This window comes from Penicillium samsonianum (assembly GCF_028829775.1).
Source record: "Penicillium samsonianum strain IBT 33392 chromosome Unknown utg000001l_segment0_segment0, whole genome shotgun sequence".
In the NCBI taxonomy this organism is placed as follows: Eukaryota; Fungi; Ascomycota; class Eurotiomycetes; order Eurotiales; family Aspergillaceae; genus Penicillium; species Penicillium samsonianum.
The window spans coordinates 1,813,195-1,832,482 of record NW_026643259.1 but is presented as its reverse complement, the minus strand read 5'-3'; the positions used below and the strand labels follow the sequence as shown (position 1 = coordinate 1,832,482).

Genomic DNA, 19,288 nt, shown 5'->3' with positions numbered 1-19,288 from the left:
CTAGTACGCACAACCCACTGTGATTTCGGTGTGTTATTGCATACTGGGCCCTCTCTACTGGCCTCGTTGGCGACATGCAGAAAGCACTGCCTAAGCGAAACAGACGGCAAACCCTGTGTTGATGCACTTTCGATGTAGCTCGTAGCTGCATCGATTACCGGGGAATAATGTACCTCCCATTCCCCATTGACCTCTACCATACGTATGAACATTGTCTCTACGTGGGTACTCAAAAAGCCATACATGCAGTCTAAATCCTGCATGTAATCAAGGGGTTGAGCTAGCAGAGTCCGAAGCAGTGCTTCGTCTAGATATGCCGAACCTATCTTGTGCTCGGTAATCCGTGGTGATTTAAGCTCACCAATAACCATGAGCTCGTTCTGGCTAGTCTTCAAAATAACATCGGGAGTGTTGTGGTATGTGCTCCCGAGGCATTTAAAATCGGCAAAATGGGCGTCGATACTTAGGGCCTCAAAGATATGGCCCAGCACAGTACCCACAGACTGGTTGAACCGTCCCTGTACACCGTGCTCATCGCCTATCTCGATGGTTTCCTGGTCATTATCGCGAGGTCTTTGTGTAGGCTCAATGACCTGTCGTTGCCAGGCCTGAGCTATATCTGTATTTTCTACATCCCGTAGAAAGTTAGGCCATTGGCGGAGCTTGCCTCTGTACTCAAGCTTGTGTAAAGCACTCGATTGAGTGTGGTACTTCCCTATAAGTAAAGGGGGGATGCTAGATCGCACAGCCTTTTTCGCGTTGATTCTTTGGCCGATCACTTCGGAGCGGATCTATAAGCAAAGCAATATTCGAAGTTAGAACAACGTGCGAATTGAGGATCCTGGGGTAATATTTACAGGATTTCAGACGATGATTATGATGCGCAGTATTCAGAAAAAAGTAAACAGATATTTTTTTTTCCATTGCACTATCGACAAATACTACGTGTATATAGTAGCTACGTATGTTAGTTTTGGAAAGAGCTACTTCGCTACTTCCCTAGTTCTCTTCTCCTCCCCTCCTCTCCTACTTTGTTTGTTCCTTCTTCTATCCTCTCCGCCTCTTGTCACAACTTCCTCCTCTTTTCTCCCCTCAACCCTTCCAACCCTGCCTTTGGTAAGTACAGCCACCCCTTTTTGCATCATTTCCCATCAAGAACCCATCAAAGCAATGCTGGTCATCAAAATAAGGCTCTTCCCAGTCTCATGCCGCTCTTTACACGGGCCTGCATGTAGATCTGGGTGGTCTCATAGTTGGCCTAGTCAGCTCTCACTTTGGTGTGACTGGCCTCTCAACTGGCTGGCGGCTTGCATGTCATGTATCTGTTGGCTGGCTGAAAAGGTTCTTGGTTACCATCTACTACCATCTGCCATCTACCATCTACTCTCACTCTACTTTCATCAACTCCCATCACTTTATTCTCCCATATCCTGTCTCTGTCATCTACACCTGTACCTCATCAAGAATTCGCTCTGATTTACAAAAATCTACAGTTTCAAAATGCATGGCGCTGAAACTCAGTTCCTGGTCGGCCTTGAGGGCACTGAGGTCCACACTGACGCCAAGACATACCTTCAGTTGCCCTCCCAGACATGGGTAATAACCGAGAAACTTGACGAGACATCTCTTGTGATGACCCAGAAGGACATGGACCACGGCGGCCTTGATCCTCCGTTTGCCGCTGCTAAATTCCTCTGCCACCGCAAGGATGACCCAACCAAGAAGCCAGCGTTTTTGCGAATTTACCACCAAATCCCCATCGCAGGCACCGAGTTCTCGAACTCCAGAATTCGAGCAAACCAGGCTGTCCCACCAATTGATCATCCTGAGCTGGATACATTGAAGATGTTGAAGGAAAAAAACTGCAAGGTTGTTCCCGACCTTCTTGGCTATCAAGAAGGACAGCAAGGAGATGATGGTATTGTTCCCTCCGGCTTCAGCACCTGTGTCGTCTGGGACAAAGTACCTGGGGAGCCTCTGACGCAGGAGTATTTCTGGAATAAAAAGCCCCTGACCCGCAAAGCAATCCGTGAAGAGTTCCGCCGAGTTTATCAGTAAGTTCCTACTCTGTGCTCATCTGTCGGGTCATTGAGTTAACATATCGGTAAGACAACTTGTGCGATACGGTGTTCAGCCACGTATGCCCACGTCAACAAAGCTCATATATGATGAGTTGACCGGAACAATGTGCGTGATATTCCTTCCCCGAGATGGTATTCGAGCGTGTGTACTTATTCTTCTTATATTCAGGCATATTTCAGGTTTCCAAAATGCTGGTCCTATTGACAGCACCCAGAAATGGTCTGATACCAACTACGTCTTGTATGACCTGGCCAAGCGACCTCCCAGACCGGATTGGTACCTCGACAGCAGTGGGTGGGAGTTCTGAACGTGGTCAAATTGTCTGCAGGGCTTGGAAATGCAATCGTCCCTGATAATCAATCAAATTCTTGCTGAAATTGCAACCGTCGCTGATAATCGATCAATTTCTTGCTAATAACCAAGTCCGGATCCCTGTAGTTTTCTCGTATTAGATATGAAAGATGCTATATATGTAGCAGTTTGAAGACAACATCGACTAATATGTTACTATTCACGTATACAGCTAGCTGTCTTAAGTTAGAGCAAACTAGATAGGGATCTATACAAAAACAATACATGAGCACATATACTAGTAGAACACCCTTGACAAACATCCCGATATGCGAGGACAGCGAAGCACAACCTAGACTCGTGATGGCTTCAGTTTTGCTCGTACTTGGGTTGCAACCAATGAAGAGAGCCGTAAGTGATCACAAGGGTATGACTACGAACAATATATTCTTTATTCTGCTACGATGTCTACACCAAAGAAGGCAAAGGACAGAATGAATTGGTTCAAATAATTTTTCAGCAATAGGGTAGAGTACAATACAGGTCATGGGAACCATTTGAGATCATTTGGGGGAACAGAACACAGCGAAAAAGTAAAGAGAGCAAAACAAAAGAAAAAGATCACGGGTGCTTGGGCTTTGGATGTAGTTAATGCCCGCTAATTCCACAATGAACATATGCAAACTGGAACATGATTTCCTTATCTCCTCAAAACTTAGTAGCCACCCGCCATGATGACGCCGTAGTACCGACGGCTCATCTCTGCGGTCTGCAAAACGCGAGCGTCGCCTGTCAAGGGCAGGCCCAGGACAGCGGAGGATTCAACAGACTGTAGAACGATAGAAGTCAGTAATGAGCAAAAACAATATATAAACGGAAAAGGGAGGTAACTAACGTGAACATCCTCGTGCGTGATCCAGCCAGCGACGGCTCGGCTCATCTCCTTAAATGCAACACGCTCCTCCAGTCCATCCAAACTGGATCCCTGGACACGATCACCCATTGCGACAAGAGCGTTGACCAAGCGGTTCAGACGAGTTGGATCACGTCGGCCGCTGGTGGCGTTGACCAGACGGAGGAAATCTTCGTAGACACCGCCGCCAGAAGACCAGCCGCGCATTTTACGCTCTGGCCCATCGCCGAAGCCAGAGACCAGAGCCTCGAGGGTACGGTAGTCGCCCTCGATGATGGTGCTTGGGCCGACGATGCGACAGAATGTAGCGTGGGCGTCGTTCCAGTGCTTGCCGCGAATAAGACAGTCGACCTCACGGGCGGCGTCGCCGATGTCGCGAGCATGCAGGGCCTTGGCAACCCAGATCCAGGCTTCGGGAAGCTGGAGCTCAGTGATGAGATATTGCCATGCCGGGTGGGAGGAGCCGTCGGCAGCGAAGGGCTCGGGGAGTTGAGCGGCAAACCGGGCGAGAGTTTCCTGGACGGCGCGCTTGCGGTCGTTGGCTTGGGAGAGATGCAGAAGGACGAACAGTGCTTGATCAAGTTTTCCGCCGGCACTGAGTTCAGAGGCGAAATCCCAGACGAGTTGGTCGGTTTGAAGCTGATCGATTTTGATGGCCGGGTTTTGACCGACCGTCGCAGCGAGAACGTGGTGTAGCTGGAAGGAGAGTCGGTTGGAGAGACGGTCACCGGAGACGGATTCGGGAAGGAAAGAGGCCGGGAATTCAATCGACTGGGAGCCGTGGCCTTGAATTACTGAGAAGGCCTTGAGCAGAACCCAAAGAGGAGATTCGCGCCCAAGGGTATCAGAGCCAGGCTGCAGGACTGCATGTGTACTGGCCTGGTGGGATGGGTGGGGGAAGGCGGGTTCCTGTCCGGTGGCCAAGTCCGCAAGGAACTTTGAGACAGCCACCTCAATTGGCTCATCTTCAGCAGTGCAATACCACAGACGAAGACCAAAGGCCTGGAACCAATCTAGGTCGAACCGCTCGGTGAAGCCAAAGCTGGAAGCTCGGTCTTCAAGCGCACCGCCCGATTTGCCCTCGCTGCGGAGAGCATTTCCAGCGACCAGTTCGTAAAGGGCTCGCGTGGGTTCGCTCATCTCTGAGAGTAAATTGTTCTGACGCCATACATCGATCTGGTTCGCTATGTCGGCCCGTGAGGTAGCATCGCGGCCAATCTGTGCGACAATAGTTGCTAGATGGGGATTTTGACTGTCGATCAGTGTCTTACACGCTTCCTCCACTCGGTGCGAACAAATCAAATGAACGGCGCGTTCCATGGGGGAGCGAATCAGATCAAGGTTCTGGGAGTGCTTTTCACGAATGATTCCCTCCCAAAGACGTGTGAGTCGGTCCTTCTTGATGCGGTGCGCAAATTGCTGTCGTAGACGCGGCGGTACACCCGCTGAGATGTCATCCTCGATATCATCATTAAAAAGAATGTTGAGAAGCTGCCACACCAAGCGCTCTTCCTCCGACTGGGAACGGGTAGACGGTGACAGAGGGAACTGTGACAGATCGACCTTAGCCATACGAACGAAAGGAGTGCCGTCAATACGCTGGATAGAGGACTGAAGCCGCTGGACATCAAGCATTTCCCTGACCTGTATCATCATCAGTATCAAGTTCAAATAAACACCAACAAAGCAACTAAACATACCTCGCCAGATTGGTTGTAAGTCATCACTGCAATATCGCGCTCTTCGCTAAAAATAGAGAAACTTTCTTTCCAGGTCTGGTTCACGCCTAAGATTGTATCCTCCATATCGTTTTTCGCGCAGACGAGGGAGTCCATGGGACCCCAGCGGGGTTTGAAAGAGTCATGGAAAGCGGCATCGGATTCACTCATTTGTGTTGTATCGCCAGCAAAGGTCTTGGGTTGCTTGTTGTAGGGCCACTGCAAGGAAGAAAAAAAAGTTTTAGCTCAGGTTATCGCATTTGTTAAACTATCTGACAGGTGAAGTGCAATTTCATAAATACATGATGCAGTAACACAAGGGAAAAACAAAGAGAATGATAATCAGTGTGAACATAAGAAAGGAGTTCTAACCTCAAAGCCCTTTGGCGGTGCCTTAGAAGGCTTCAGCGGAGAAGGGGCAGCTTGCTTGCGCGGCTGCTGAAACAAAGAGTTCATAAGATCAATGCTGTTTGAGAACCCTTTCTTCGGAGAGGCTGTCGCAATGGTAGTGGGAGATTCATCGTTCACGAGGTTGCGATCAAGGAAAGCGTTTGCCTGCATTTCACGCAGGGCATCACGGTTCTGCTTGCGTGGGCTGATGGTACGCTGCAGCTGCTCGGCCCAGTCGCCACTAAGATCAAGCTGAGGCTTTGCGGGACTGCCGAAATGTTTTGAGATAGGGTAAGTGGTATCCAGATCACCGTTGGTGCTCTGGTATTCGTCCCGCTCCACGGTGCGATGAGGAGTGGGAAAGGCACCCGCCATATCCATTTCATCTGCCTCATCTGATCCAACTACCGAATCGCCAGACTGTTGGCTCTCGGTGACGACGTCATCGTCATTCTCAGTAGTCGAACCCGTGGAGCCTTCCTCTAAAAAAGACTCGGTTTCACCCTCAGAAAAATAATCGTCCTCCACAGGCATGGCTTGGCTAGCGAAAGAGCCAGGAACAAGCTTGCGCTTCTTGAAATCGAAGGTATCGTCTTCAACGCCAATCATGGAACCGACGAAGGATTCGTCGATGGAGAAAGTGGTGGACTGATCGAAACTCGTGGGGTGGTCGAAGTGAGCCCTTGGGGTAGGGTGGTCAGGGCCCTGGGCACTCATGGTGCTCTGGTCAAGACTTTCACCTTCCTCTTCATCATAGTCAAGGCCGTACGTAGTGAAATGAGGCACCTTGAAAACCCAGGTTCCAGTCTCAGTCTCGTAGTTAACAAACTCAGTGTCGCCCACCTTCTGCAGACGATCAATGTGTTTGTCGAACAGAGGACCACTAGTGACAGGCGAGTTGCTCTTCTTATCTCTACCACGGGGCCAGGAGTTCTCAATCCGCAGGGTAGATGGCACGTTCAGTCCTTTGCCCCTGGCAGGCTTGACCGATTCCTCGGGGTAGACAGTAATCTTGCGAAGACCAATATCCACAATATTGGAGAAAAGGTTGTCCAGGTCAACGGTAGTCAGATCAACGGGGCCGTTGAAAGTGACAGATCCACAGTTCTGACGTCCAACAGTGAAGTCAACGACTTGTCTGAGCTGGTCGCGGCTCAATCGGCTAAGCTCGGCACGGGAAGGTTGCATCCAGTACTCACCAGGCCTTGGGTCACCACCAGGGATGAACGTAAGGCGCTTAACGGTAGCACCGTTGGTGGTAGGCGGTGCGCTTTCGGGGACAACAGCAAGGTCACGGCGGGTAGACTCCATCTCAGGACGATCGGTAGTGCCGGCAGCATCGAAACCATTGAGGCTACCGCTCTTGCGGACAGAGCGAAGGAAACCAAGCTCCTCAGCAGACGGTTCAGGACTGTTAGGTTCAACGCGAACAAGGTCTCCGCCGTTGAGCCCGGAGGTATTAGAGTCGAAGCTGACCTTTTTCTTCAGCTTGTCCGTAGACTGAGCAGCATCTTCTCCGTTGATGAGAAGAGGGGCCGGGGAAGTGCGAGTAGAGGTCGATAATATTTCATTTCTCAGACCACGGTTGATAGTGAGACGCTTGAGGTTGCTGGCACCACGTGCGCTGCCGGCCTGCAGGGCGCCGGGAGAAAGAATGCTGTCCGCCTCTGGATCGAAAGTCTTGCGAAGGTTGCTAGTGGAGTAACTCTTGCTGAAGGTACGACCAATGCTGCCATTGACGCTGCCGCGGAGACTGTTACTGCCGCCAGCACCACCCAACAAACTACTACCAAGACCAGATGGGGTACCAGTGCTACCAGAGGGCGAGCCATAGGTAGAGTAGGAGAAACCATATCCACGCTTCGGAGGGGTAATGAGGCGATTGGCAGCGTTGGGGGTAATTCTGTAGACCGGCAACGGAGTTCGCTGCTTTTGCTTCATGCTGGAAGACAGTGGCGTGGCAAGGGGACCGGGAGCCGATCCACCGGGAGCAGGAAGACCAGAGAAGATGGACTGGCTTCCATATGGATTTCCATCAAGGAGCGACGCTTGGAAGCTACCAGGGGCAGGCTGAGACTGTTGTCCGGGCATTGAGCCGCCGAAAGCACTGGCACCTGGGCCACCGGCCTGCGGTTGCTGGCTTTGACCACCGAAGAGCGAAGAACCGGCGCCTTGGCCCGTGGTGGTTTGACCACCGCCGAACATGCCGCCGCCGCCGGTTCCAGTAGTCGAAGAAAAGAGGCCACCGGGCTTCTGCTGCTGTTGGTTCTGTGTGTTGAACAAGCCACCACCGCCAGCGGCTGGCTGGGGCTGCGAGGCGCCGAAGCCAGAGAAACCACCTGCGGCGGGAGCTGGGGCAGATCCGAAGAGACCACCCGGCTTTTGTTGTTGTTGATTCTGTGAACCGCCAAATAGCGTACTTCCGGTACCAGCTTGCTGATTTTGACCACCGAAGAGTGAGCTACCTGCCTGCTGCTGGGGTTGCTGCTGGGCTCCACCGAAGAGCGAAGATCCGGCAGCTGGAGTGGTGCCAGCGGCGCCGCCGAGCAAACCTGTGCCAGTTCCCTGTTGCTGGGTGCCCGCGCCAAATCCACCGCCGCCAAACATTGACTTGGGTTGAGTTTGAGCTTGGTTCTGTTGGGCTGCGCCACCGAAACCACCGAAGGCACTTGGTGCTTGCTGCTGAGTACCGCCACCAAAGGGTGAGGCTGTGGCGGTCGAAGCTCCAAACGGATTCGCGGCAGAAGTTGTTTGGGTACCACCGAATCCACCAAAGGCGCTACCGCCAGTTGCGCCGGCGGCGCCAAATGCGGGCTTGTTCTGCTGTTGCTGGTTGGCACCGAACATAGACCCGCCAGTGTTGCCGAAAGCTGATCCAGTTCCAGTACCGGTGTTGCTTCCAAAGCCACCACCAGCGGTTTGTGTGGCTCCACCAAAGAGGGATCCTCCTGATGAAGCTGCAGGAGTAGCTCCACCGCCGAATAAGGAAGTTGCTGGTTTGGCTGCTCCACCAAACAATGGGTTAGCACCAGTAGAGCCGAATCCACCACCTGCGGTCTGTGTTGAACCGAAGCCGGTTGGCGCACTTGTGGCAGCCCCTCCGAACGGCGTGGTGCTAGCGCCAAAGGCACCAGGAGTAGGTGTAGTATTTTGCTGACCAAATCCACCAGTGGTGGCGTTACCGAAAGCAGGAGCGCCAAATCCACCGGCTTGGCCACTGCCGTTGCCGAAACGACGGCCTTGTTGGTAATCCGCTAGGCGCAGCTCCTCGAAAGACCATTTATTGTAGGGTTGCATAAAACAGATGCTTTGATAGTGGTTCGTGGTGTTGGCTGAGCTGGTATCCTTCTCATTCCAGGGACTGAACGGGGTGCCGCCAGTACCTTCGCAGTTAGGTAGAGCTCCTTGGAAGGCAGTGCCTGAGCCACCAAAGCCTGTGCTGGGGGTTGTTGTGGGGGCTGCAGTAGATCCGAAGCCACCGCTAGTGCCGAATCCGCCAGTGCCCGTAGCCGAAGTGCCAAAGCCAGTGGGTTTGGCGCCGCCGAAAAAGGCTTCCACCCGCGGGGGCTGCACTGGCATTGGCGCCAAAGCCACCAGTGGTGCCGGTAGAGCCGAATCCTCCACCAGTACCGAAGCCGCCGGTGGCGCCAGCAGTCTGAGTGGCTCCTCCGAAGAGAGATCCGCTGTTAGAAGTGTTGGTGGTGCCGAATCCACCGGGGCGAGTTTGGCCGCCGAAAAGGGCATTAGGTTGTTGGGCTGCTGTATTGGTACCGAATCCTAATGAAAAATAAGAGTTAGTAAACACAATCAACCCTTCGATGAAGCGATCAAAACAAGTGCAGATCGATGAGGAGAGGTCCTCGGGCGCATGTCGGCCAAAATGTGGGTAAGTCGCAGGTGGGTGGCAATTCCAGGAGAGGGCCACGATCGATCACTCCAGGGGGGACCGAAGAGCAAGTCCACAGATTCCACGTGCGCGATCAGTGCGAGAGCGTTTGAATCGCAAGACCATGTGATGCGGCTGGATATCTCGCAAGGGAAAATCGAGAGAGCAGCGCAAAGCTCATATATTTGAGCACGTACCTCCGCCAGTGCCGGAACCAGATCCGAATCCAGTAGATGTGTTGGAAGCGCCACCGCCAAAGGCGCTGCCGCCTGAAGTGCCAGTAGTGGCGCCTCCGAACGGGGATGCTGTCGAGCCAAAGCCTAGATGACGGAGGGGATCGCGGTCAGAGAGACTTGGATTCGAAGAAGCCCTTGCATTCCTATCTTGTTGTGGTGTCGCTAATGCATCCAAATGGTCCGCAGGTGATTTTCGATCGCACGGCGAAGGTCGTTATGTTGATATTTTTCGCCTTGCGCGTGGCACCATCGCGGGTCGGAATAAGGAGCACCGGTTGTCGAGATAGAGAAAAGCCGAGGACACGAGTAGGATGGGGGAAGATGGGGATAGGCGTCGAAAAAACAAGGGGAATTTGAAAAAAGTGAACAGGAAAGACCTACCTCCACTAGTGCCAGTGCCTGCTCCGAAGCCAGAGCCAGTGCCAGTGCCAAAGCCGCTGCTTTGGTTGTTCTGACCGAACCCTCCAAATCCGAAAGACATGATGTCGGTTGGAGTTTGTCGGGTGTTCACGAAGTCATAGGTTGATTGCGCGCAGTTTCGAGAGAGTGCAGATTAATATTAGAAGAGGAATTGCGAGCAGGAGTGGGGATGAAGAAAAGAGGGAGAAGACGCGACAGAAAAGGAAGAGTTAAGTTTGCTCCAGGGCTGGAGACTTGTGTTAGGTAAGGTCCGGGTCACAACGCTCCGTCACGTGATAGCTGCCTAAATCGGATTTCTCCAATGAATGCGGTGCAGAGCAAGAACAATAGGGGACAATAGACTTGTCTTCGGTCTGTCTATTGATAAATGACTCATTGATGTTCAATACAGCTCGAGGTGAAATATCTTATTAATTAACGACTATTGTCATTCACAAGTAATCCCAAGGTGAAATGCACTCACACGAGTGATGTATACCCATTTACTCGTCTACTGTAGCGCAGGCCTCTCTAAATTTTTTAAATTTTTTATTCTTGCTATATTCATGATTTCCATATGACCTGTCAACCGATTTTTGCCCACAAAATTTAGTCCTAAACCTCTCTTCCAATGCCTATGTCGACATGATTGATTTCTATCATTACAGAACCTTTGATATGAAAAAGTACAGGCCCAAATATGTCCAGCACCTCGTAACCGATAGTATGATACATAGTACCTAGGTAGCTCCGTATGTTAACTAGTTAACTATGTACATGTACATATGTATGTACCATCCAATCATCTCAGATCTTAGATCGCTATAGCCACGTGCGCATATCAGCTGGTCACCGCTGTAGACCGTCGGACACCCACGCACCGGAGGCAACTATAAAAACAGTCATCCTAATCGGGAGCATTTCTTTGTCGATCTTCCAGACCACCTTTAAAAATATACCTCGAGATCAGATACTATTAAAAAAATCCCCCTAGGAATTGCACAGCATGAAGCTAAAAATTCACGAGGTTCGTATTCTGCATGAGAAATCGCGAGTCACCGCTGTGGCTGAACTCATTAAGCGAGTTGAGATACCGAGCATATGTACGGTACACGACGAAAACAGAGACTACATGTATGTAAATGAATAGTTATAGTACTGTGTAACTAAGAAATATATGCACAGCTCATGCCGACTGCATCCAATAAGAGCCAGCGCAATGCAGGTAAGAAATCAACCCCATTGGATACGGGCTGATGATAGTTATACGGTACACCCGGGTTTCTTCCGAGGCCAGTCACCTAAGACGTTTATGAGCAACCTAAGGATCTCTTCTACAATTGGTACATAGATGGTTCTTGAAGAGCTTTATTCATCAGACCTTTGGAAAGCTACGTAACCAATAGCCTCTCTCTTTTTCGGTGTATTGGACTATTGACCGCGGAGTACAAGCTACCCCGGGTAAACATACATCCAACCACCTCGGAAGAACGTCCACGAAGTATATATGAAGCCAAAAAAAAATGCTATTCACATCGCTTCTGAGCGAGCCAAGGGAATCTCAAGTACAAGTAGTGATTCTGAAACCGGCCAAAAGAAAAGAAAAGAAAACCTCCCGCATGGTCAAGTCCGATTCCAACATGAATCAAGTGGACCAAGGTCGGGGGTGTATGATCCGTCGAGGACCATAATACTACTTCCAAAAGTCACACCAGGAATTTTGCTCTCCGACGTCATTATCATCAAATTCATAGACCTTCACTTTACTTCTGGCGGGCGGCGTGGACGGTTTCGATGATCTTGTCCACGACACTGGGGTCGGAGAGCTATACAGGAGATTTTGTTAGTGACTGTTCGAAGTAGACAATTGAGAATATTATGTTGCTGGAAAAGCGGTGTGCTTACCGTTGATGTATCACCGAGGCTGTCCTCCTCGCCACTGAGAATCTTCCGCAGGATGCGGCGCATGATCTTGCCACTGCGGGTCTTGGGGAGGTCCTCCACAACGAAGACGGCCTTGGGGGCGGCGAAGGGACCAATGGACTTGCGAACCTGCATTGAAAGGTCCTTGCTGATCTGTTCTGACCCGGTGCCCTCCTTGAGAGCGACGAAGGCATTGACAGCCTGACCGGTCAGCTCGTCGGCAATACCAACGACAGCAGCCTCGGCAACGGAAGCTGTTCATAGTTAGTTTGGGCTCAGTTGAGAATCTTGGAGTGTACTGTGGTTGCACTTACGGTGCTCGAGAAGGGCAGCCTCGATCTCAGCGGTGGACAGACGGTGTCCAGAAACGTTGACGACATCGTCGACACGGCCGCGGATCCAGTAGTAGCCGTCGTGATCACGGCCAGCACCATCTCCGGTGAACTATACATGAGTCAGCATCAATCCCGTAAGGTCAGGCTGCGAGGTGTCTTACGTAGTAACCCTTGTACACATTCAAGTAAGTATCCATGTAACGCTTGTGGGCACCCCACACGGTGCGGGCCATGCTGGGCCACGGCTGCTTGAAGGCCAGAACACCCTCAACATCATTGCCAAGAATCTCCTCTCCGGAGACGGGATCGATGATAGCAGGCTCAATACCGAAGAAGGGCAGGGAAGCACTGCCGGGCTTGGTGGGGGTGATACCGCCGAGAGGGGTGATGACATTTGAGCCGGTCTCGGTTTGCCAGTATGTCTGCAGATCCAAAAGTTAGAAGTTATTCCAAAATGTTCAAGGGTAGGGGGAAACGAACGTCGCAGACGTGAGCTTCCTCCTTGCCGACAGACTCGAAGTACCACTTCCAGACTTCCGCAGCAATGGGCTCTCCAACAGAGCCAAGAATACGCAGACTGCGCATCTTGTGGTGAATGTGCTGATCTCCAGCGCGCTTCAGCAGACGCAGAGCCGTGGGCGCAACGTAGAATTGTGTGACGTCGTGCTTGTCAATGACATCCCAGTAGCGGGAGAAGTTAGGGTAGGCGGGGGTGCTCTCGAACACGACGGTGGCACAGCCAAGCAATAGAGGGGCGTACACGACATAGGTGTGACCGGTAATCCAACCGACATCACCACCGCAGAAGTAGCGATCATCATCGTGGATATCAAACACGTACTTTCCAGTCATGGCAGCACCGAGCAGGTAGCCGGCAGTGGTGTGCATAACACCCTTGGGCTTGCCGGTTGAACCGGAAGTGTACAGCAAGAAGAGAGGGTCCTCGGAGCTGACCGGCTCAGGGGCGAGGTAGTTGGGGTACTTCTCGACCTCCTCGTGCCACCAAATGTCACGGCCAGCGGTCCAGGGCACCTCGGCACCGGTGCGCTTGAACACGAGTACGGTGTGCACATCGGGGCACTGCTTCATAGCCTCGTCCACAATCTTCTTAGTGCCAATAACCTTACCACCACGCTTACCCTCATCGGAGGTAATAACGATCTTGGAAGAGGCATCCAGGACACGGTCCCGAAGGGAGTCAGAAGAGAAACCAGCGAAGACAACGGAGTGCACGGCACCAATACGCGAGCAAGCCAGGAAAGCGATTACGGCCTCGGGAATCATGGGCAGGTAGATGCCGACCGTGTCACCCTTCTTGACACCGCGCTCCTTCAGAGTCCAGGCGACCCGGGACACCTCGCGCATCAGCTCTCCGTAGGTGATCTTACGGCCCTCGTTGGGCTCATCGGCCTCATAGATAATGGCGACCTTATCTGGGTTCTTAAGGGCGTGACGATCGACACAGTTGTACGATGCGTTCAACCGACCCTCGACGAACCAGGCATTGTCGCCGTTCTCGAAGGAACCGTGGTGTGTGGTTTCAAAGTCCTTGTCGAATGTGAGGAGCTCGCGGGCCATGCGGGCCCAGAAAGTGTCGGGGCTCTTGATTGATTCTTCATAAAGCTTGTTGTACTCCGCGAGGTCCTTGATGTGAGTGCCGGTGGGATGCTTATCGTGGAACGCCTTGGGAACGTGGAAAGTGTCGACCTCGTGTGCTTCATGCACCTATATCACCAACTGTTAGCCCATGATACTGTGGTCACTGGAGCTACGCGGGTCTGGTCATCCCGGTCAGGAGGGTGATTCTTACCACTGCGGGCTTGGGGCCGTCCGACATGATTGCGGGGTCCAATGGGAAGGATGAATGCGGAATGAACTATATAATAAGTTCTGCGCGAGATCGGATGTCAGAAGAAATGAATTGCGAGAGGTCCGGAATGGGGGAAAAGTGAGCAAGGTGGGATGAGCTCTTTATTAACGCAGATGGTGGGGTTGGCTAGAAATGAACTTACTCTGAGAGTCGAGGGTTATAGTTTATAAAGGGGGTATGATCAAACAGAGAGGGGGTATAGCAATTAGAAAGAGAGAAAAAAAAAGGAAATGCGAGAGGGGATGCACGACAATATTAGTAGTCGAACATTCCCGGGATGTGCCACTTCCCTTTTCTTTCCATATTGGGTCTGTGCACACGGACCACCCGTACAATAAAATACTCAAATACCACTCTACATCTGTCGAGCCGCAGACGGCCTAAGTACATGTACATTGTACAGGATTATTCACCTCGAGCCTCCGAATCAGGATTGAGATACATTCCGAATACACTCCAAGTCCTAAAGCTATTTCATTGCGATAATCACATCACAGCATATATGAGTTTGGGTTCGGCCATGCGGGGGTTGGAGGTTCCTTCCGTTGCTCCGGGGTAAGCTTGCCCCTCCAAGATTTTGACTAAGAGATGCTCGACACCTCATTGGGGCGTTTATAGTCGGGAAGAAACGCTAGTTCAACCGACCACGGCCTAGTTGTTCTCGTGTCGAACCCTTTGTCCGAGTCCAATAGGCGGGGGGTATAATCCTAGCTTAGCCAAGGGCCAAGGTCCGGGGATGGTCGCGGGCCAGGGGAGAGCGGGCCACAGGAGACCTTGCAAGTCAGTGACATTCAAAAGATACAAGCGTATCCTCGAGCCCCTCCCGAAACAGCTCCGACCCGCCGATGCAAGCCTTCTATGCCGCATTCGAATATTTGAGGCCTCCGTACTCCGACTCCATACGGAGTCGGAGTACCTTATGCATAGATTGTATTTTTCCCCCCAGGTCGTACTATGTTAGAACTCATTTGACTTTGATATTTCATAATATGATATTATGATGTCAAGGGATTTCCGGACCGAATATCCCCCATATAACTTAGTAGTTCGCCATCATGGAGGCTCATCATGGGACCGGATCGCCGACCTCGGGAGCGCTGGAGAACCTTGGAATGTGGGGTGGATGAGTAAGCTATCGAACCCTTTTGTGTTGACGGCTATTGGCGCTGTTGATCTGATGATCATAATCGTCTGAAAACTTTGGTATTGCGCACAGATACATATGGTAGTACAACATAAAGTGGTCCAGGATATACATACATGTATATATGATATTCATACATTAAAGCTACATGGGCAGGTCAACTGTTCTACGAGGCTCTGGACTCCGTATTTACACTATGTTTTAATTTCCTTCCCATATTATTATCATCAATTTTAAATGTTACATAGCACAGTTTTATGGGCTGGATTGTATTGTGGGGAGTAAAATGATTGTGGGACAAAAGGGGGGTACCTTGCAGCCTTGGAGGGCTTCTTTTGTCTTACTAGTACATAACTAGTAACTTGTACGTTTTTTTCAGTTTTCAAAGTTGCATTGGTGGAAATACTTCGATATAGAAATGATCCTTGAATCTGAAACAGCCCGAAGTTTAAGAATTTATCCCATCCCTCAACACGGGTTAGGCGGAATCTAGCCGCCTTGCGATGTAATGTGCATCGTAAATTTGACGGCGGGATCTTCGCCCCTCTGTAACTCTGCTACTGCATGAAGATCAGCGGAATACGAAATAATATGAACACACTACCACAGCTACTCTGTAAAAAGGAGTTGTTTAAGGTCCACCTTTTCCCACTCGTTTCCCAACAAAAAATAAAGGTAATGCAGCCCGAACCCGAGACCTGCACGCTACATACACCGGGCGATCCGACGGGGTATCAAGCCGTATTTGTACTATTTACAATAGTACAATCGCTGAATTGCAGCGGGGAGAAAGCACAGACCTGCCAATGAGCACAACGGAATTTTCGATAACAAAGATTATTGTGGGACGAGTCCCTCAGTACAACTTTAGAGCGTGAAAGAGGCCCGAGAAAAGACCGCGTTAACTCCATTCTTTGCTCGACGTTGCCCCAACAAAACAAACATCCAAGCAAATTCCACTTCAACACTGGGAAAAGGCCTGGACATCTAACCCGTTGTGAAAAATATTCGCCAAACCCGTCCAGTGTGGTCCATCCAAAATCGCACAAGCGGCAAATCCATCGTGCGGCTACCCCTGCCTATCGTTACATATTGTACCTAGACTAACGGCGCGCTAACGCGTGGATCGCATGACTCTCAGACGGGCCCGGACGACTGGGAGTATCATTAAGCTGGAGACTGTTGCGAACCAAATCCGACTTAAAAAATAGAATGCGGCTAGATCGCTGCATGATTGCCGCATAGTTTTTGGCTGCTTTAAGTGTCTTTTTCTAGTTCAGTCATGTCGATTGTAGGGACGGGTCGGCCTTTTCCGCCTCGGTATTTACTCGATATATTCGTCAGCCATATTCATGAAGCTTGTTGAATCTTCTGTCTCGAGTAGTTGGAGCGGGCGAGCGGATCATTGGGTGGAGTAGGGCGCGGAAGATGAAGACTTTAGGATTTGCAAAATGAAGACATTCTAGACCTGTAGCCCGCTATGGATTATAGCGTCAAATAGCTTATTTAGCGGTGGAAGGTGACCACCTCTCTTTCGGATTCTGGAAGGAGCAGTCTCACGGAAATCTGGGAAGTTTGACGATGATTCCTGAGCAGCACGTAGGCGCTATATATTGGCTCTTGTTACCGACGCAAGGGAGATATACCCGGCAAAAACATGCTGTAAGGGGGCTTTCATCATCGCATATTGGAACATTTTTGCTTTTTATTGTTCAGTGTAGTATCCCCAAAGCTGCGATTTATTAACTCATGCACGTTGACTGATGATCAATTTAGGGCCTATAGTTAGTGGTGTAGTTGTACTACACACTCGCTGGACATGCAGTGAGTTCACCTCAGTACTGATATGATGGAAACAAAGTGTTAAAAAATTTTGCTTGAACAAATTTTCGACAAGTGCTTCGTCCTACATGCATTTTTGACATGTTTAATTTACGATCTCTTGTTGGTTAGTAGTTTTGGTTAGAGATTTAGGGTTCGCAGATGTTGCGGGAAGGCGTCCCCGCGAGCCGTTAACCTTAGACCCAATCGCCTCAAGTCTTTTCGGCCATTACCTGGCCCGGTGGCAATCATTCGAGTATCTAATCAATATACTCGGCTAGCAACTTCGATCATTGCTGCGACCGTATCCACACCTGCTGTGAGAAGGCGCTGTCAGAGTAATAGATTGGTGAGTCGTCTTGGACCTTAAAAAAAGGACGACCTTTAACCCAATAAAGCCCTTTTATATTCCAACCCTTCAACTCCCGCCATCTGCTTGAAATTACACAGACTATTTCAATAGACCAGCTGTTCAACCCGTGCCACTTCATCCGAAAATGTACGGCACCAAGCGCGCAACACGCGCCCTTCATTCCAATGCCCGGCGGTTCTCTACTGCCACCCGACTACAAGCACCATCCGGTCTCAAGATCAATTCAGAGCGCTTATGGAACACGCTCCACGAGACATGCGAATGGGGTGCTGAGCATCGCTATGGCGAGTAAGTACCAATGTCCCATGCGACCATTGAACACAATCTAACGATACAACAGAAAGCCAACAGATACAGGGATGGCCCGTCTGACTCTCAATGATGATGATGCTCGTGTTCGTCGGTGGTTCGCCGCCGAAGTCCAGAATCTGGGCTGCTCTCTGTCTATAGACCAGATGGGAAACATGTTTGCGCGGCAATCAGGCCGGTTGAACTCGGCTGCTCCAATGATCGCAATGGGAAGTCATCTCGACACTCAGCCCCGGGGTGGTCGGTATGATGGTATTCTCGGTGTCATGGCTGCGCTTGAGATCCTTCGGACGATGAAGGAAAGCGGGTTCCAGACTAACTATGATATCGGAGTGGTCAACTGGACTAAGTAAGCATCGAAATTTGTTTTGATTGTGCCATTTGGGATTGTCACTAACCACAAGTCCACAGCGAGGAAGGCGCACGATTTCCCAAATCAATGTGTTCCTCGGGCGTCTGGGCTGGTGCCATCCCAATCCAAAAAGCTTGGGACCTGCGCGATATCCACGATCCCAGTGTAACTCTCCGCTCCGAGCTTGAAAGACACGGATATCTGGGTGACATTGCTTGTTCTAGCGATCCGGCTACCGGATACCCACTCGGAGCCCATTTCGAGCTACACATTGAACAGGGTCCAATCCTCCCAGAAAACAACCGATTAATTGGTGTTGTTCGGGGTGCTCAGGGATACAGATGGTTGACTATGACCGTTTACGGGAAAGATGCCCACACCGGAACGACACCTTTCAGTGCCCGTCAGGATCCATTGCTTGCATCATCTAGGATGATTGCCGCTTCGCACGATATTGCTAAGCGACACGACGCGCTGGCCTCGACTGGTATCATTAGAGTCCCATCGAACGCGTCTACGAACACCGTCTCATCGCAAGTGACTTTCACTCTTGATATTCGACACCCGCAGGATAGCGTGGTACACGCCGTGCAGGACGAATGCCTCAAGGCGTTTGAGGCTATTGCATTGCAAGATGGCAAGGGTGTGTCCTTTGACTGGACGCTGGATACGGACTCGCCGGCTGTCAAGTTCGATGACAACTGCGTGGCGTCTATCCAGGCTGCGGCGGATCAGCTGGTTGGCCGTGAGAAATCGATGCTCATGACTAGTGGCGCGGGTCATGATACTGTTTATACTAGCAAGCACTGTCCCTCTGCGATGATCTTTGTCCCTTGCCGGGATGGTGTGAGCCACCACCCGACAGAATATTGCAGTCCTCAGGATTGGTAAGTCCCTCTCATTTCCGTGAAGCCTTTTCAAAATCTAACAGTCGCAGTGCTCTGGGTACGCAAGCTCTTCTTGAAGCTGTTGTTCACTACGATCAATTCAGGGTAGAGGCTGAAGGGCAGAAGTAATCAGATTTTCAGTTGTATTGGCGTTAAATCAGAGCTAGATTGTACTATGTTATATGATAATGCTCCCATAATTAGAAAAAAATGAAGGATATTGAGATAAGAAACCCCAAAATATGCTTGTCGTACATTCATACCAAACTATATACAAGTGCTAGTGCCGAAACCGAGAAAGGGAATCTTGCCCAACGGAACGAAGGGAATAAAAGCCTTGAAATGTCTCATGAAGTTCC

The 19,288-nt window shown here is 50.7% G+C and overlaps 4 protein-coding genes across 4 annotated transcripts; 2 read left to right on the top strand and 2 right to left on the bottom strand.

Moving 5' to 3' along the window:
- Positions 1-1,500: 1,500 nt before the first annotated feature.
- Positions 1,501-2,389, top strand: N7471_000709 (uncharacterized protein; the record flags this gene model as incomplete). The annotated part of the gene is made up of 3 exons (XM_057273430.1): positions 1,501-2,054; positions 2,110-2,187; positions 2,251-2,389. 3 exons carry the CDS (start codon positions 1,501-1,503, stop codon positions 2,387-2,389), a joined length of 771 nt encoding a protein of 256 aa, XP_057141609.1.
- A 487-nt stretch (positions 2,390-2,876) lies between these two features.
- N7471_000708 (Peptidase S59 nucleoporin) lies at positions 2,877-10,095 on the bottom strand. The gene is made up of 7 exons (XM_057273429.1): positions 9,898-10,095; positions 9,478-9,600; positions 8,989-9,171; positions 5,377-8,966; positions 4,987-5,223; positions 3,269-4,930; positions 2,877-3,202 (listed from the first exon to the last, which is right to left on the bottom strand). Exons 1-7 carry the CDS (start codon positions 9,995-9,997, stop codon positions 3,089-3,091), a joined length of 6,009 nt encoding a protein of 2,002 aa, XP_057141608.1. The 5' UTR covers positions 9,998-10,095; the 3' UTR covers positions 2,877-3,088.
- A 1,277-nt stretch (positions 10,096-11,372) lies between these two features.
- On the bottom strand, positions 11,373-14,239 carry N7471_000707 (acetate--CoA ligase). Its single transcript, XM_057273428.1, has 7 exons — positions 14,186-14,239; positions 13,984-14,063; positions 12,654-13,898; positions 12,335-12,595; positions 12,153-12,282; positions 11,821-12,092; positions 11,373-11,741 (listed from the first exon to the last, which is right to left on the bottom strand). Exons 2-7 carry the CDS (start codon positions 14,008-14,010, stop codon positions 11,679-11,681), a joined length of 1,998 nt encoding a protein of 665 aa, XP_057141607.1. The 5' UTR covers positions 14,011-14,063; positions 14,186-14,239; the 3' UTR covers positions 11,373-11,678.
- Positions 14,240-17,505: 3,266 nt separating this feature from the next.
- On the top strand, positions 17,506-19,058 carry N7471_000706 (M20 family metallo-hydrolase; the record flags this gene model as incomplete). Its single annotated transcript, XM_057273427.1, has 4 exons — positions 17,506-17,669; positions 17,722-18,039; positions 18,102-18,929; positions 18,980-19,058. 4 exons carry the CDS (start codon positions 17,506-17,508, stop codon positions 19,056-19,058), a joined length of 1,389 nt encoding a protein of 462 aa, XP_057141606.1.
- Positions 19,059-19,288: the final 230 nt, after the last annotated feature.

What these genes read in the sequence shown, in the direction of transcription:
- N7471_000707 (XM_057273428.1), bottom strand. Translation starts at nt 14,010, where the DNA reads ATGTCGGACGGCCCCAAGCCCGCAGTG. An exon ending in AGGAAGCTCACGTCTGCGAC is followed by an intron (nt 12,596 to 12,653) that starts GTTCGTTTCCCC and finishes TTGGATCTGCAG; the next exon opens with ACATACTGGCAAACCGAGAC. An exon ending in GCCTCGGTGATACATCAACG is followed by an intron (nt 11,742 to 11,820) that starts GTAAGCACACCG and finishes TCTCCTGTATAG; the next exon opens with CTCTCCGACCCCAGTGTCGT.
- N7471_000708 (XM_057273429.1), bottom strand. Translation starts at nt 9,997, where the DNA reads ATGTCTTTCGGATTTGGAGGGTTCGGTCAGAACAACCAAAGCAGCGGC. An exon ending in TGGTTCCGGCACTGGCGGAG is followed by an intron (nt 9,172 to 9,477) that starts GTACGTGCTCAA and finishes ATTTTTCATTAG; the next exon opens with GATTCGGTACCAATACAGCA. An exon ending in CACCGCCAAAGGGCTTTGAG is followed by an intron (nt 5,224 to 5,376) that starts GTTAGAACTCCT and finishes TCTTCCTTGCAG; the next exon opens with TGGCCCTACAACAAGCAACC.